The following is a 17740-nucleotide window of genomic DNA, read 5'->3' on the forward strand; positions in this document are numbered from 1 at the left end:
TTGCCGGGTAGTGTAAAAGTTGTCCGCCGGTAGTCACATCACATGCACCCATAAAATAATCCAATAAATTCCGCCCTCTCCACTTGAGAATGTGTTGTGGACTTTAATGCGAGTAAGTTAAGTAGGCAAGTTAATCGTCTCAGTCGGTGCCATTTGTTTGTTCTTTCCCATTTTTAGTTTTTTACTTTACCTATTTTACACATTCCATTTCGTCGTATGTCGACTGTAGCTGCCGCTAGTCATGCGGCACAGATTCTATCTTCGCTTTAAGCGCTCAGCCAGTTTCGATTTCAGCATCTACTCTAGCACTAGTTGAGCTTCTACTTCTGCTCTATGCTCTGCTAGCGATTCACATACCATATAAATACTTTTACTGATTGATGCCTTAGCCGCCACCGTCGAAAGCCCTCTCTCTTCTTATTCTTTTTCTCAAGCGTTCAGTGCGCTGCCGCTGCTGTCGCTTCTACTAGAGCTGCTACGTTCGCTAAGTTGTCGCTGCTATGGATTTGATATAAAATAATGATAATAAGAATTTTCAGTACACAGTTAGATTCTGATTCTGAGCGCGGCAAGTGGTGCACAAATACTGCTGCTGACTTGCAAAAATTTGTTTGTTATAATATTAAGTCGAAGTATTAAATGTCGAATAAAAGTTAACTGAATTGATTTGCAATTTTGTTTGTTTACAATCTACGAAAATCAACACGAGTTTGGTTTATATGGTGTAAAGTGTGAATTTGCAATAATTTGACGGTTGTTGAAATATTCGCATTGAAAAGTAAACAAATGCTGAAGTTGAAAGCAAAATGATTTTTGTAAGCGGAGGCACATTTTAATAAATGAAATGAGTAAAAAAGCAAACAAAAAGATATTTTTATGAACGAAATGATTTTATAGTGATTTTTATATTATTGATATACTGGAAAAAATTATTTGTGTTAATGCAATAAAAAAACTCGAAATAATTTTTTTAATGTCTCTACCATAACATATTAAATAAAAAACGTAATACTAAATGTTGTTCGAACAGATTTGTTAAATTGCTTAAATAAGCTCAAATGTTATTATAAAATACATTAACGAGTTCGGTTTAAGAAAAATATAACAAGTTAAAGAATTTCAAATGCAAAAGTGAGGTTTGATTTAGCTGAACCTCAGTTGCAAAACCATTGTGCAAACTAAAATCGTGCATCATTTATATGATTTTTTACGTTAAAAAAGTTGTACATTATATGTTTTCAAATAAAAAAATAAAGTTTCTTTACGATTAAGAAGACTTCTTCGTATATGTAACAGAAATTGATCAACGTCAACGTTATAAGTAAAGTGGGTTTTAGTATTCGCAGGTAAGTTCGTGCCCTAAGTCTTTTGTTGCTTAAATCAAATGTGCATAATTTTCGAGTCATTCACCTGGGGTAAGTTAATTCGGTGAAAAAGATATCTTTTTAAGCATTTTTTTTCGACGTTGCAGACATCGTTAGTTTATTCAGTGCATTTCCTTACAATAATGCGACGTTTGCACAATATTTTGCTAAGCCTTCTTTACAAATTTCATAAACTTCAATTACAAATTTGCATTACAAAAAAAAAAAAAAAAATCAGGAAGTGCCAGTGAGTCTCCGGAGGCGCCAAGAAAAGTAATATCATAAAAAAGATGTGTGCAAAATTTCAGGGAGATCGGTCAATAACTTTTCGAGTTATCGTGTACGCCAATTCGAAAAATATAGTATTGAGAAAAACGCGTCTAAAGTTTGAATACATAACTATACCTCTCCCAGTGCTCGAACGCAAAGAATAGAGTCGTCACGGCTGACGGTCTGTAATACAAGAAATACTTAAATTTACACTCTAAAAATGTTTAGACATATTCTTAAAGGATTATATTCACATTTTATGAAAAAAAATTTTTTTTTCTCGAAATTTTACAGGTACCTGTCCCCTTAACCGAAACAAAAACAACCTAAAAGCTTTCATTAAAGGAGTTGTATCTCGAGGTATTCCTGTAATGATTTTTTTTTATTTTCAAAAATTTTGTAGCACCTGGAGGTCAAACAAGCGATTATCGCTAAACAACTTGTTAGTGTAAAATTAATAATTTTGAAATAAGACAAAACTAAGGGTCCCAGTGCTACCTGGTGAATTATGTGAAGAAATATTGTAAGTTTGGTCCAGTAGATTTCAAATTACGACATCCACGGGCTGCAAAAATATTAAGTTTCAGAAAAAAATAGAATGTACAAACGAAAACCAAGTGCTTTGTTGGGATGAACTGTAGAAACTATTTTTCGGATGCACGACATTTTTTTTCAGCCGATTTCTTTTTTTCATTTCGCCGTGTCCATGTGGCTGTCAGCCGAGAATAAAACAAGGCGAATTCATTCTTTATTTTCTACTTTACTAATACTTTGCTTTGACAACCAAACGTACAAAATATTGTTGTTGGTCTAGTGCCAACACCTTTAATAAATGTGCCTTGATATTTGTCGATTTTTTTATAATATTGTGCAAAATTTGAAATTTCGTTTAGTATGACATTTGTTATAGAAGGAATATTTTCATAAAAAAATAATTGAAATTATGAGAGAAATGAAAAAATCAAAAGTCAAAACCTGTTAATAAGTGAAGTTTTTATAATTTTGACTTTATCTCTGCACAAGTATGCAGAGAACATACTTACATATGTAACGAATCGGATTAGAAATATTTTTTTCTTAATAATTTGAGAGAGAGAGATGCTGCCTCTCCCGTATTGCAGCGTCAAGAATTATTATTGACTTGAGTAACAAAAAACAAACAAAAAAAATCCAGTTTGACTTACACTCCTTTGACTATCCTAAGTACAAAAAAAATTAATAATTGGCGCTTTAACTTATATCAGGTGTTTAGCCTACCTCTTCCTCCTATATGTGGCGTACGTCTTGATGTTGTTTCACAAATGGAGGAACCTACAGTTTTAAGTCGACTCCGAAAGTCAAACGATTTTTACGAGGAGCTTCTGAACTCGAAGATTTGCCATTGCCTGCCGAGAGGCGACCGCTCTTAAATAAAAACTGTCCTAAGTAGCCGAGAGAAACCACGAAGTTTGCGTCCTAAGTCTTTCATACAAAATACTCTTTCTGTTATGCTGACTCAGGCCTTTGCTCTAAGTCTATTCGCATGGGATACTGACAATATGAAGAAAGAGCTGTAGGTCTATAAAGAGAGCTATATGTATATAATATTTTGTAATATACCAGTATTTACTAATATTTGTGCCTAAAAGGGGAGCATAATTAGCGCCAATAATGAATTCATCGCTTGCTCTTTTATTTAACAAAATATAAAAAATATGCTCAAGTTTGTGTTCTAAGTTTTTTGAATAGAAAATTTTTGCGGGAAGTCGAGTTGATGATTAATTACGATTAATTAGCTTAAATTTTAATAGATGGTAATAAATTCTACTAAGCCAAAAAATCTAAATTTTTAAGCATTATCGTCGTTATGTGTCCATAAAAAATTTAAGTTAAATTTAATGCATAAAATTCGTATTCGCAAACATAATTTCATAGTCATTTGTTACGTTTCACCCGAATTCATAAATAAAAAAATCAACTGTCTATTAGTTAAATTATTTAGTGTTGAGTAACTGCTTAATTACCACATCAAATGGTGTTTAGCGGCTAGTTTGTGTAGAATATTCATTGATATTTCGAAATGAGCATTAAGGGGGAAGTCTACTGTGAATTTTTCAAAAAATCGATTTTTTTTTTATTAGCTTAAAAAATACTTTGAACCCTCTTAAATAAGGTACAATATGTGTTACAGCTGGCTAAATTTTTCTTCGTTGAAATTTCGACCTTTTCCCGAAGCGCTCCAAAGCTTTAAACGCTGAAAACTGAAACTTTAAACGCATTTTTCTCGAAACTAAGTTTTTGTATACGGTGTACACGATATCTCGAGTTCTGATAAATGAATCAGCTTAAAAATTTAATTATATATTCTCTGTAATAGTGTCTCTCGTCTGACATAGGATTTTTTTGATATCGTTATTTGTTAAATTGTTATAAACAATAGTAACATCAATTTTAGGCAAAAAAAAAGAAAAAAATTTGAAGAATTTTTTTTTCAACGCCAAAATTTTTTATCGACATAATCCTACCTCAGACGAGAGTCAATACTATGTATATGATAACAATATTTTGTTTTTTTGTTTTAGATCACCGAAACGTAAGATTTCATGTACACCGTTTAGGCACCTAAGAAAAGCGGACCTGCGCTTGCAGAAGTGCCACAGCGGCCATTTTGAATATTTTGACTTAAAATTTTTTTTTCAAAAACTTAAATATATAATAAAGATAAGAGTTTCAATAGATTTTATGTACGAGCAATATTTTGTTAGAAATAAAATCCGGAAAATAAACCTGTTTTTTCCCTTGTCACAGTAGACTTCCCCCTTAAACAAAGACATACTTACCTTTATATTTGTAGATATGTTTGAATAAAAATGAAATTTGGTGTGCGCATTTTTTCTATTCAATTCATATCCTGCTAAACGTGAGACGAAAAAAATGTTTATTTAGTTATTTTTTCCCCCAAACTGCTTAACTGGCTTCAGCAGCAAATTGAGGAAGTTAAATGTTTAGTAAATTTTAAACGGTCTACTATTTCGGTCATTTGTTACTATTTTAAAATGCTTCCGAGAATTGTGATAGAGGCGCAAAAAGTTTGATGAATTATAATAAAAACATAATTTTAGCAAATAACTGATACATTTTATATGAAAGAAAATTTAATTGATAATTTTAGCAGCTTCTTTTGAACAAGTTTTTCTTTTTCATACTCACAATGCGATTTCATTATCAAATCTATACGAATGCCGGTAGAAAATACTAGAAGCTGTTAATAATTCTTTTTTCTTAATAATTTACTTAGGCTTTAGCAGATATATTGTTAAAACTGCAACTGCTAGACAGGTTTTAATATGCAAATTCAAATTGTATTTTAATAGGATTTTTGATTTTCAATACGCACGTTTTATGCTACCAAAAAAACTAAAAACAAAGAAAAAAATTGTTTCTATAAAACTTGTATAAAATCTATTGTAGGAAACAATATACATACATATGTGCTACCTCACCTACGTTATAAGTAATAGTCTCATGACAAAAGCATTGGCAATGAATAAATTCAGGTATCCATGTCATGGTGTCAAAAGGTAGTAAGATACATATAGAAACTTATGAACATATAAAAGAGAAAATCATTTTAAATTGAAAAAAGGCAATGCTGAAGTTCAAATGCAATTGTGTGCAGGTACGTAATTGCGATATCCAAAATAAAAGTATAAAGAAAAAATTATTTTATTTAATATACATTTTTTAGCAATCTGATATAAACCACCTCAATTTGATTTATCCATGCATGTGAAGCTTCATTTTTTATTTAACTCACTGATTCACTAATTAGCATTCCAAATATATCATGGAATACCACCTTATCAAAGTGATGAAAATATTGTGCCGGCTTCTTCACACATGAGTCACACTGTTCTTAACTCTCTGGCACACAACTCTAAACCGTTGCGAATTGAGAGTGTGTTCACCTTTTCTGAGTAAATTTTGCACGAGAAATACGAAGCACTTAAATGTACCTATAAATAATATTATATGTAGCTAAATGTTATGGGTAACTATTTCAACTAATTAGTTTTCATAATTTATATAGAAATTGAAAACCATTCTAATACTAATTATTTCGCTACATTTGTGTTGTGTTTTAACAAAAAAAAAAACGAAAACGCGAATCACTCTTTTCACACTCATGCGAAAATTTAATTAACAACTTCATGAATATTTGAAGCAAAAATAAACAAACAAAAAAATAAAACAGAGAAGAACAGTCTTAAGTTCGGCTAAAATAAAGGCAATATTTAAAAATAATAATATGAATAATTCAAAAAAGTGGACTCCCGTGAACTAACTAAATGCTTGCTGATTGGTTCAGTGATAACGGCCAATTCTCGTAGTAGCAGCGCTAATGACACACCCAGCATAGTTCACATCGTCTGCATATTTATGCCAATAACTTCATTATGAAGTAGATACACAAAAAATATGTTAAATAGAAAAATAGAAAAATACATGAAATAAATATGCAGAGGCTAAAAGAAGAATATATCAATGGGGTGTTAAATTATAATATTAACAACAATCGATTTGACTTTATAATTAGCAATAGTAGAACGTGCACGATGACGGCACAAAATAAATTATATTTACTTTCAATTACTTGAATGTTTCGCGTACTTTCCGTCGCTAGACTGAGTGAAAAACTCCGCGCTCAGTTTCGATAGCACATACTCTGAGAGGGATCTAGCGTCTAAACGTTACGTTGTTTTTGTCAGCAGATTTTAGATTAGTCTGATCAATTTATCTCCATTGCCGTTCATGCATTCTTATTGGTGTGTTTTGGTGAGAAGCCGTGCGCTCAATTGAACAGAATAACAGAAAAATCATTTGTGTGTAATACTCGTATGCCTACCTAAATGCTCATGAGGGATTGAGAATTTCTTATTGTTGCTACGAAACTTCAATGCCTCATAAAAATGTGAATTTCTTCTTCGTCATTGCTTTCTTTTTTTTCTTGCTAGCTGTAGCTAATTCTAGCCTCTATAATACAAGCTTATTTAGCATATTACCGTGCATTTTATTGCCATCAAACTTTATTATTAAATTAATCTCCTTAGGGGAACACGAAAGGCATTATTTACAAAGAAGTCCAAGGAGAGTCAAAAAAGCCTCTCAATCGGTTCAATTGTATACAGGGCAAAAGCCGCATAATTCAGACTATATTATAAATTCTCTTTCAAAAGTGGTGCTTAGATGTAAGACGGCGCCATTTTTATGCCATCTGCGACATTTTTCATGTAGACAGTTGCACACTTTAACAGCGCGTTAAAATTATTGAAATCTATTATGAAAATGGTCGATCTTTAAGGACAAAATATTCGCAATTTTTGTTTTTTGTGGAAATAGTAATTTAAGTGAGTCGAAAATTCAAAGGTTGAATTTTCAACAAAACCGACTTTCAACATCGATATTTCGACGTTCTTAACCACTAGACCTTATGAATCAACGCTTTGGCGAATTTTGTCAGTAGACGAGCTCTTGGTTCACATTTAAATGGTGTCATTTTTCACATATAACTGTTCAGAGCCGTATTTCAAATAAAAATCCTAACTTAAATAAAAAGCCTAGTCCTGAAATAATCTAAATTTTTAGCTGTTTTATTTTAAAACCACATCCATACGCGTCTTTTGAAATACATTTTATATATTAGCCTTTTCAAAAGGAATATCTTTCAAGATTTAATTTCAAGAAGTCACTCTTTGATTCATATTATATGTATGTATGCCCATATGCTTAATTGTTGGCGGTTACCGGTTATCAATTTAGATTTGCATGAACCAAACTGCTGATAGTTACTGAGTCCTCACTGCGGTCAGAAAGCATCAACAAAAAATTTTTAACGGCGATTGCTCTCCGCCAGTCATTGGCACTTTTCTGTCTCAAGCAAAAAAGTTTCAGAAAAATCATCCATTTATCGTTGCCACGTCAGTAGGTTCTACTTCCCTGAAATGATCCGTGTTTATATCCGGCAAGGACTGTCTCGTGAGGAGCATTTCCTAACACTTATGGGCAATGATTATGCTGTTATAATAACAAGGACATGGAGTGTACAAATATAGGGTCATTCATTTGTAGACCAACCGTCCATTAAAAATTAATAGCTAAGCTCATTCTAAATACTTTTCAGGAGTTTGTGACTCCCTATTAAAATTTTTACTATTTACGGTACCATTCCTATATTTATATAACTCATAAAAACATAGAATAATTAAAATTTAACAAAAAATAATAATAATTTCATCAACTTAACAAAAAAGTAAACAAACATACATAAAAAAGGGGCAAATGCAAACGCCGCAGCAACTTAATTATAATTCTATAATACTTCATTTAGAGTCATATAAAGAGCGCTACCCTTTTGAATTTGTTTGCATTCATTTGCGAGGTTTGCATTCAACCATGCGAGGTTAATAAACTTATTGTAGACATTAGCATCAGATGTTAAATAGTTCATAGTTCAGCTTATTTTGACTAGCTTTTGTCGTGGTTCCTCTAGCTCAGTTTGTTTTTATATTTTTATTGCTTTTTTTATTGCGCTTTACTATTTGTCGCGAGCGTAACGGGTCTGCCTTGTTGTCGGAAATGGTTTTGTACCTGTTGTGTTTAAGAGGTTTACTTACTTTTATTGTTTTTGTGCATATAATTATCGTTGCTTTTTGGAATTAAAGCTTGGAAAACGTTGAAAGTAGCACAGTTATGTTTTCATTTGTTGTTTTGATTTTACTCTTCTATCTCACGAAATATACGCATACATATCTAGGTCAAGGTTAATTTATCCCAGTGATGCATAGTGTTTTTGTTAAATATGAACTTTTGTTTATACAAACATTTTATCACAGAGATGATGAGTAATGATTAACTCGCATTAAATTAAAAATGATTCAAACTTTTACTTTCGTTGAATTAACAGTTGACCAATGAACCCTTTTTGTGTAAGGAAGTAATTTTTAGGAGCAATACAATAATAAGTAATATAGTAGTAGTAATTAAGTTGTACAGTTACAGTTATATTGCAGTATTTAGTCTCTGATTTTGAATCCACTTTGTTGAAATTGTGGTTGGTAATATCAGTGCTAGGGTTGCGCTCTAACTAGGCTATGATGAGGATTAATTGCTATCGCGCCGATCACTGGGCACATAATGCCTATACTAGGCTATAAGTTAAGAAAATTTAGATTCTGTTAAGAGAATTTGAAGACTTCCTGAGCTCTAACTGTGGTAGTTGATAGCAACAAACACAACATATAAAGCTATAGGGGGATCAGCTAAGAGTGATAGGCAAATAAATTTAATTGATAAAACAACGGTGTGAGATCTAAAACTTATGCTGGACTTATTTTGAAGCTAAATTCATGCCAATAATGTTAACACTGGATTTCGGGTCAAGTAGTAAGTCCATTACAATATACAAGGTGGCACAAAATTAATCACCTTATCAGAAGATTTTGAATTTTTCGAAATGGCGTCGAATGTTAATCATATTTGACACGTATGAACTAAACTAAGAACAGACACTAAATCACTAAAAATTATTTTTTATTTAGTAAATATAATAAAATTGGATGATTAATTTTGCGCCACCACGGATGGTTAATCCTTGGTAGTTTTGCTAACTTAGCAGAAGGCGGGTCAAGACATAGTACCAGACGAGGAGTTGCATGAACTCCTAGGCGTCGTAGTGACTATTCTGACTAGATTAAGGGATTATATACAGTTAGAAGAGCGAAAAAAGCGAGTTTGCCAGAATTTTGTCTGAGAAAGCTTTAAAATTTATTGATCTAAACATTTTTACACACATTATTTTATCTTTTAACTGTATTTTAAGACTTAGTATTAGTAAAAATATTTGTTTGGAAAGGAGCTACAGCTGATATCCGAGAGCTCCTCTCAAAAAAGACGTTTTGCAGTGACCACTATATCTCTGAACTGGATCCTTTGAAATTAAAAGCCCAAATAGATTTCATTAAAATAATGTTAAATCTAGTAATTAATCGAAGGAAGCAAAATAAAGTTTTTTGACAAAATTTCTCAAAAAAAAAAACAAAAAATCGATTTTTGACAAAATTTTGGCCTTAAATTGTTTACAAGAAAAAAATATTTATCGATGAGAAAAACTCTTCGATTAATTACTAAAAATATATTTGAGAAGCTCGTGTTCAAATTTGACACTAATCGGCTTAGCCGTTTTCGAGTAATGTTGGTCACCGACGTTGAAAACACCAATTTCAGAAAAATGCGTTTAAAGCCGGTCTTGTACTTTCAAGCACTTTTTGAAAATTCTAATTGTCCTTACCTATGTCCTCCGAATGGACTTTTATATTTTATTGTTTCCAATTGTTGGATGCGTTTCAAAGAAAATAGAACAAATCTTGTCATGAATTTTCGAAGGCGATACAAGTTTTTTAGAGTCTGTATGCTGATCTTTAAAAATACTTTTTTTTACATTATTTATAAATAAAAAATTAAATTTTCTAATTAATCATTTTTCCCCATTTCATATTCTCTTTTAGCAATAAAAAATCAATTTTAACATGTTTCACGCACGAATCCAGTACAATTTGCTACTCTGCGCACTTCTATTTCACATCGCTCACCCTGTCTTAACGCAACGGACCATATTAGATGTATCTTTTCGTGACTTGTATCGGCCGTTACGATTGCTTGGCTTGAATTTGGCCGGTCGTTCAGGTGACAATCCTGATAATCGACAACTTGTGCGTGATATGGGCGTAAGTAAATGACAGATAATAAAAAAATGTATACGAGTATACAAATATATTATCTTCCATACTCTTTACTCCCAACAGAAAACCCAAAACCTCAATACACGCGCTCGTTCGCTCGTAAACTTTTGCGATGCTCTAAATGGACCCGGCAAGCGCAGTGAAACTCGCCCTACTTCGGTACACCGCTTACGTCCTGGTGATATAGACATTATAGGCGCAATGGGCGATTCTCTTACAGCCGGCAATGGCATTTTTGCATCTAATTTGTTGCATGTGACGGTCGAGAATCGTGGCATGGTCTGGAGTATTGGTGGTCAAGGTACTTGGCGGCAATATTTGACGCTACCAAATATACTCAAAGAATTTAATCCGAATTTGTATGGATATTCGCTGAAAGATGGACTCTCCACCGATCGAAGTTCAAAGTGAGTGAAAGGAATAAAAAAAAAAAACAAATATAAGAAGGATTAACCAAGTTGACTGCTTTATTAATTACTCAATAAATATATTGTATTTATGGCCAACTAAAGCACTGCATTATTTTTCCATCTTTCACCCGCAGATTTAATGTCGCTGAGTTGGGTGCCATGTCACGCGATATTCCCTATGAAGCACAAGTTCTTGTCAAACGTATCTCACGTGACCCCAAAGTAAACATGACCGCCGATTGGAAACTTATCACGCTACTCATTGGCAATAATGATTTTTGTTCTGATGTTTGCTATTTGCCACGGCCAGAGGATGCAATTAAAAGCCATGAAGAGAATATGGTGAAGACATATCGTTATTTACGGGACAACGTGCCACGTCTTATGCTGAACGTTGTGCCATCGCCGAAATTGAATTTTCTAGTGGGTCTTAGTCGAAAAAGTCCAGCCTGTCATACTACTTTAACATTTGAATGCCCATGCTTGGTGGGCAAGCCCAAGCAGTATGTGGCGAGGATGAAGAAATTGATGAAAGCGTGGATTGAAAAGGACAAGGAGATAGTGAATAGGGATGAATTTAATTCGGAGGTGAGTGTAATACAGTGTGCGATTTCAGTAACATTTGGCAGTAAGATAACAAATTACTATTACGCCAAAAAGTAAAAAAAAAATTTTTATTGAATCCTATGAAAAGAACTCCTCTCGTGAATGATTTTAATGAGTGATCTTTTAACACTTTAGGGTAGAGCCATGGAATTGTGGATGCACGAAAATTATCCAAACACTCCGGCATTATTGCCTATTGCATTTAAGGTTAAAGGTAGGATTTAAAGGATAGGGATAGACAGTTAGGAGGGGACTTCTTACTCCTCTGCAAACTTGCCGGATATATTAAGAATTTTAGTAGTTTGTCGAAGGAAAGAAAATGTGCTCGTCCTTTCTCAGTACATCCGACCCAAAAATGACCCATCCATGGAAATTTGACGAAATCAAGACAATGGCTGAGAAAATTCTCTATACTATCCTTATCTTCCAAACTACATAAGTTTAAGCTCATTCCACCTTCTAACGGAAGGTGAAATAAAGGACGATCATTATCTTACAATCCTGAACTATTTTTGGAGAGGTGCAACTGGTTTCTATGACATTTGATTAGATTGGATAAGAGTGAGAAAACGGCAAGCATCTAAACACTACGGGCTAAACTATGCTGCGCCTCTTTGGTCGCCTGGAACCAGTGATACGCAGTGGACTAAGCTACAGACCTGCCAAAACACTGTCATAAGAACTGCGACAGGATGTCTACTGATGTCCCCAATACAACATCTACATGACGAGGCCCATATGCTTCCTGTGAAGGAGCATAATAAACTGCTCAGCAAGCAGTTTTTGCTAGGGTGTTGACGCAGGTCCCACCCATGCAGACACCTGCTTGAGCCTGAGCCACCTCCCAGGCATGTCAGGAGGCACTTCCTTAACTACGCGGACGAGATCCAGGACGAAACAGGCCCACAATTACTGGATCGGACAGAGTACAGACAGACAATAAATGACATTTATCGGGAGACTCTTACCACCTTCTTAAGCTCCCGACCCCCGAATGCCGTTATCGGAGTCCAACCACTATCCATTGCAGACGAAGAGCTCCAACTTCCCCGAGAGTCCCGCGTAACCTTGGCACAATTACATTCTGGATACTCTGGCAGGTTAAACTCCTACCTATCCAAAATCGGCCCCGACATACTAAACATATGTCCGGCATGTGAAGGCGACACTTATCACCTTTTCACATGCCCATCAAACCCCGTCGTCTAACACCCCTCTCCTTCTGGAGCCAACCTGTCGAAACAGCAAGTTTCCTGGGCCTACCGTTAGATGAGCTAGACGAAGACGACCGGTGACCACACTACACTGACAGGACAAAGTTACTGTTACAACAACAATAACACTTCAGTCTGGTTTCCTAAGAAGAGGCCCTAAATAAAATGAGCTCTGTTGCTTGCTTTTCCTCCTCCAACCACTTTTCTAAGTTCCATCAGTACGTATTTACAGCGTTACCGTAGTGTCTGGCCTGTCTGGCTGATAAAACTGCATCCCACCGCGTGAAGTATTTACTATATCTTTCTTAGGCATTAAGTGTGTAAAACGAAAATCGATCTTCTCTTTCAATATGAAATGCAAGAATGCATTAAAACTTACCAAACAAGCCTCCCTAGTTTCGGACAGGCCGCCAAAGATGTATGTGCTATGGTCCTTTCGGTTGATGAATTTTAGCCGATACAATTAAAGTTTGTAGTAAGCTTGTTAGTAGAAATTATAATTATTCGTTTGGCTAGGCAATATCTTTCTCTTCATACTTTATTTCTTTCCTTTTCTCACACATTATTGCTACGATTTGTTCAATGTTTCTTGCATGCGACCTATTTGTTACCAGGAGTAACGCACCCTGTACATTATCCGAAATATATGAACTTAAAGCCGCCTTTCAAACATTTTTTAGCGAACTGATCAAAATACCATATTTATGAGTAAATAAATATTTGTATTATTACCATCTTCCTTGTAGACATTCACTATCAACCTACAACCTTTCACACTGTTCGATGATTTCTTTCCTACAAGCGATGATTCGGTTAAATTCAAATTTCTGTCCGAGGATTGCTTCCACTTGAGCCAGCGTGGGCACGCGATCAGTAAGTGATTTATCTAAGCACAGTGTGCATTTATTAAATTTATTTTATTACTACCAATTATATTTTTAATAGGTGCCAATTATTACTGGAATAATTTGTTGGAAGAAAACGGCCAGAAGAGCATAATGACAGAACCAACGCTGATGAAGAAGTTTCATTGCCCGACAGAAGAACGACCTTATCTGATGACACGCGTCAATAGCCGCAAAGATTTTCAGGTGTGACTTTGAGCGGAGTGTCACGTTTTGGCGTTTGCTAAGAAAAAAAAAACATAATTTATTAACGTCTGTGATAATTTAGATATTTAGCCAATAGTTGCTTAGTCATACCTAATTAGTTACATATAGATTCATAGAAATGTATAAAGTAGATATGTTCATTTGTATTGTAATTTATGTAAAATATATCGTGATATTTGTAAATCATAGTAAATATAATAAATTAAAACAATTAAAATAAATTAATCAGGTAGTTTTTGAATGAACTCATTTTTACATCGATTTAGTAAATTCATCGATTACTTGCTCGTGCAGTTAGAAATTACACTTTCCATATTTATCTTTAATTTTCAGTTGCAAATTGTTGATTTTCTGCTGCTTTTGCTGTTAATGACAGTTTGACTTCACTTTTCATTTAATATTTAATACATCTTTTGAAGTTTTCTGTTCATTTTTGTAGTAAATAGTACAATATAATAAATTAAAACAATTAAAATAAATTAATCAGGTAGTTTTTGAATGAACTCATTTTTACATCGATTTAGTAAATTCATCGATTACTTGCTCGTGCAGTTAGAAATTACACTTTCCATATTTATCTTTAATTTTCAGTTGCAAATTGTTGATTTTCTGCTGCTTTTGCTGTTAATGACAGTTTGACTTCACTTTTCATTTAATATTTAATACATCTTTTGAAGTTTTCTGTTCATTTTTGTATGCGGCACTTCTAATCAAGTATTCTCATGTTTTGAGTCAATGTGCCTCAACTGATAGATCTCAACCAGCCGATAACTTAGCCTACTTAGAATGATTTCGAAGCTTAAAATTTATATCTATATCCATACGCTAGTTTCTCAACTACGAAGTGGGCTCAAAAAGTATCGCGAAAAGTATCGTTTTTTCAAAATTTATTTATTTATTCATTAATATCTTTTTTGTCTCCTTCAAAGTAATCCCCATGAGATATTATGCACTTGTGCCAACGTTTTTTCCAATTTTCGAAGCACTTCATAATTGTTTTTATCTTGTTCAGCTCTTCGTCAATCGTAGCGTAGCGTCGTCCTTTAATGGGCCTTTTCAGTTTCGGGAACAAGCCACAGCGGGCCACATCTGGGGAATACGGTGGCTGTGGCATCATTAGTGTGTTGTTTATAGCCAAAAAGTCGCGCACAAGCAATGATGTGCGCGCAGGGGCATTATCGTGATGCAAGAGCCAATTTTTGTTCTTCCACAAATCCGGGCGTTTCTGGCGGGTTGCTTCGCGCAAATTGCACATAACTTGCAGGTAATATTCCTTATTGATCGTTTTACAGTGTGGCAAGAACTCATGATGCACAACACCCCTGGAATCGGAGAAAACGGTAAGCAAAACTTTCACATTCGTTCGAACTTGGCGCGCTTTCTCCGGTCTTCGTTAGTGCGGCAGCTTCCATTGAGATGACTGAGCTTTGGTTTCCACGTCATAGCCATAAACCCACGATTCGTCACCAGTTATGACGCTCTGGAGCAAATTTGGGTCGTCGCGGACAGAGTCCAACATCTCATTAGCAATGTTCATGCGATGCTGCTCTTGGTCGAAATTGAGCAGTTTTGGTACGAATTTTGCGGCGACCCGTCTCATGCCCGAATCATTGAAAAAAATCGAATAGCACGTGCCAATCGATATGTCTAGGTCCTCAGCAACTTCTCTAACTGTGATTCGACGATTGGTCAATACCATTTTCTTCACTTCATCAGCGTCCGGCACTCTTTTCGTCGTTCACATCTTCTCGGCCCAATAAACGTTGATTTGGTCCAAAGTATGTATCTTCTCCGTATGACATTCGGTCAGCATTCGGAATGCATCCACGTTTTTCACACAAATGAACTCGTCGGCATGAGTGAGAGACATGAGTACCAACATATTGCCACAAAAAAATAAAAATTCGAATATATGTACGTAACCTGTGAAAATTCAAAATTCGCGATGCTTTGTGAACACACCTCGTATTTATAGTAGTTTGTCATGAAGCTTGCGGCCGCCGTAGCCGAATGAGTTGGTGCGTGATAACCATTCGGAACTCACAGAGAGAACGTTGGTTCGAATCTCGGTGAAAGACCAAAATTAAGAAAAACATTTTTCTAATAGCGGTCACCCCTTGGCAGGCAATGGCAAACCTCCGAGTGTATTTCTGCCATGAAAAAGCTCCTTATAAAAATATCTGCCGTTCGGAGTCGGCTTAAAACTGTAGACCCCTCCATTTGTGGAACAACATTAAGACGCACACCACAAATAGGAGGAGCAGCTCGGCCAAATACCCAATCATATACAATATATATATAATATCTACGAGTAAAACTTGCTTCAAAGCGCATTTAACTTGGTTGGGTAATTGACCAGTAAAAGTAAAGAGTAGCGGTGATATTTTCCAATTGCAGTGTTCTAATTGTACCTACAGTCGAAGGCCACGGAGGTTGCACAGTTTTTTTATAGGCAATATATTTATTTCATTTTATTAAACAGCAAAATGAATAAATAATTACACACAAATGCAAAGTAAAATAATCCACATATTGACAGCAGTTAAAATTATTACACGTAAGAGGGACGGCTTATATGATCGCGACCTAAGATTTTTTGTTTTATTTTTGATTCCATTATATATTGCTTCCGTTAATTAACATTTACAATAATTGAAAAATTATTTTAAAATAATATAAATTCAAACGTAATATAAAAAAAAATTAGAAGTATGGATTTTTATTTATTTGTTTTTCAATGTAATCCCGGTTAAATGAAATACATTTTTCACATTCAAGTTCTTACGTCACTAAAAAAATATTTCCAAGATTTTTCAACCAAATGGTTTTCTACGGCCAAGAAGAAGTCATTTTCGTCGCAAACAAATTTTATCCTCGTAACCCCTCATTTAAATAAAGAAAAAAATTAAAGTCACTGGCAGCCAAATCCGGAATTTCTGTGAATTGGTAGCTTTTAAGGCACACCTCGTAAACCAAGCGGAGTAAATGAGCGAGTTGTCTTGCAAAAATAGCATTCCGACCACTAAATTGTCACGTATCCTATGCATGACGGCCTCACGTACCTGTGCCAGTAAATTTTAGCAGCTTTGAACTGGTCGCTGAGGAAACTAATTAATCAGTAAAATTCGCTCGCTATCTCAGTAATTGGTGGGTTAGGTTAGGTTCTTGTGGCCGTCCGTTTAGAGTAGCCAACTCACTTAGACCATGTAGCTGAGGCTGGACAATTACAAAGGAAGTGTTCTGCTGTTTCTACCTATTTTTCGTCTCTACAACTTATAGTATCCACTCAACTCAGTATTCATGAGAAAATACTTCTAGCCTAGAAGATTGCCTACCTAACAGCCAATGACATAAGCCACGGCCTTCGAGATGTTCTCTCTTGAGCGTTTGAGCAATTCTCCTGACCGTGTTTGATAAGCCATTGCTATTGTGACGCTAATTAATTTAATCTCTTTGGTGGTCTTTCTTCCCTTCTTTATACACTGCATGGCTTCGTACTTGGAGTCCGAATCGAACTGACTGACTGATTGGCTGAAAAGCTGACGAATCCAATGCTGTTTCAAATATCATTCAAATCACTCTGAGACTAGTACAAAATATCTTTAGAACTCTCTAAACTTCGCTGCTTGTCGAGCTGTGGGAAAATTCGTGATACTCAAAGTTCATGTGTCATCTCTCAAATACATTCCTTACTTATTTGTAGCTCTTCTGCTATCTGCCAAAACTTTACCTTCGACTTTTTGGTAAATAGATGAGCCAATTTTTTATGATGATATGACTCGATCCTTTTACAAAATGAAGTGCCATTTATACTAACAATAAGTCACGGAATTAGAGTTATCAGTAACGAGATGATGAGGCATCGCTAAGGACCTTATGTCGTAGTATTATCAGCCGCTCCTTGAATGTTTAAATTTTTTAGTGTACTTTACATCCAGTTGAATGCAAAATTAGCAATGATTAATAATATGTGTAAAAGCTGTGTAA

General features: G+C 34.7%; 1 protein-coding gene across 3 annotated transcripts; it reads left to right on the forward strand.

Moving 5' to 3' along the window:
- The first annotated feature begins 557 nt into the window (after positions 1 to 557).
- LOC128860129 (phospholipase B1, membrane-associated) lies at positions 558 to 13950 on the forward strand. Of its 3 annotated transcripts, none has more exons than XM_054097403.1 (6): positions 558 to 1346; positions 10178 to 10396; positions 10475 to 10818; positions 10956 to 11409; positions 13388 to 13514; positions 13587 to 13950. In XM_054097403.1, exons 2-6 carry the CDS (start codon positions 10199 to 10201, stop codon positions 13736 to 13738), a joined length of 1275 nt encoding a protein of 424 aa, XP_053953378.1. In that variant the 5' UTR covers positions 558 to 1346; positions 10178 to 10198; the 3' UTR covers positions 13739 to 13950. The 3 variants fall into 3 exon arrangements, with proteins under 3 accessions (XP_053953378.1, XP_053953379.1, XP_053953380.1); XM_054097404.1 differs by lacking the exon at positions 558 to 1346 and adding an exon at positions 7978 to 8277; XM_054097405.1 differs by lacking the exon at positions 558 to 1346 and adding an exon at positions 8320 to 9056.
- Positions 13951 to 17740: the final 3790 nt, after the last annotated feature.

This window comes from Anastrepha ludens, chromosome 4, assembly GCF_028408465.1.
Source record: "Anastrepha ludens isolate Willacy chromosome 4, idAnaLude1.1, whole genome shotgun sequence".
Classification (NCBI taxonomy): Eukaryota; Metazoa; Arthropoda; class Insecta; order Diptera; family Tephritidae; genus Anastrepha; species Anastrepha ludens.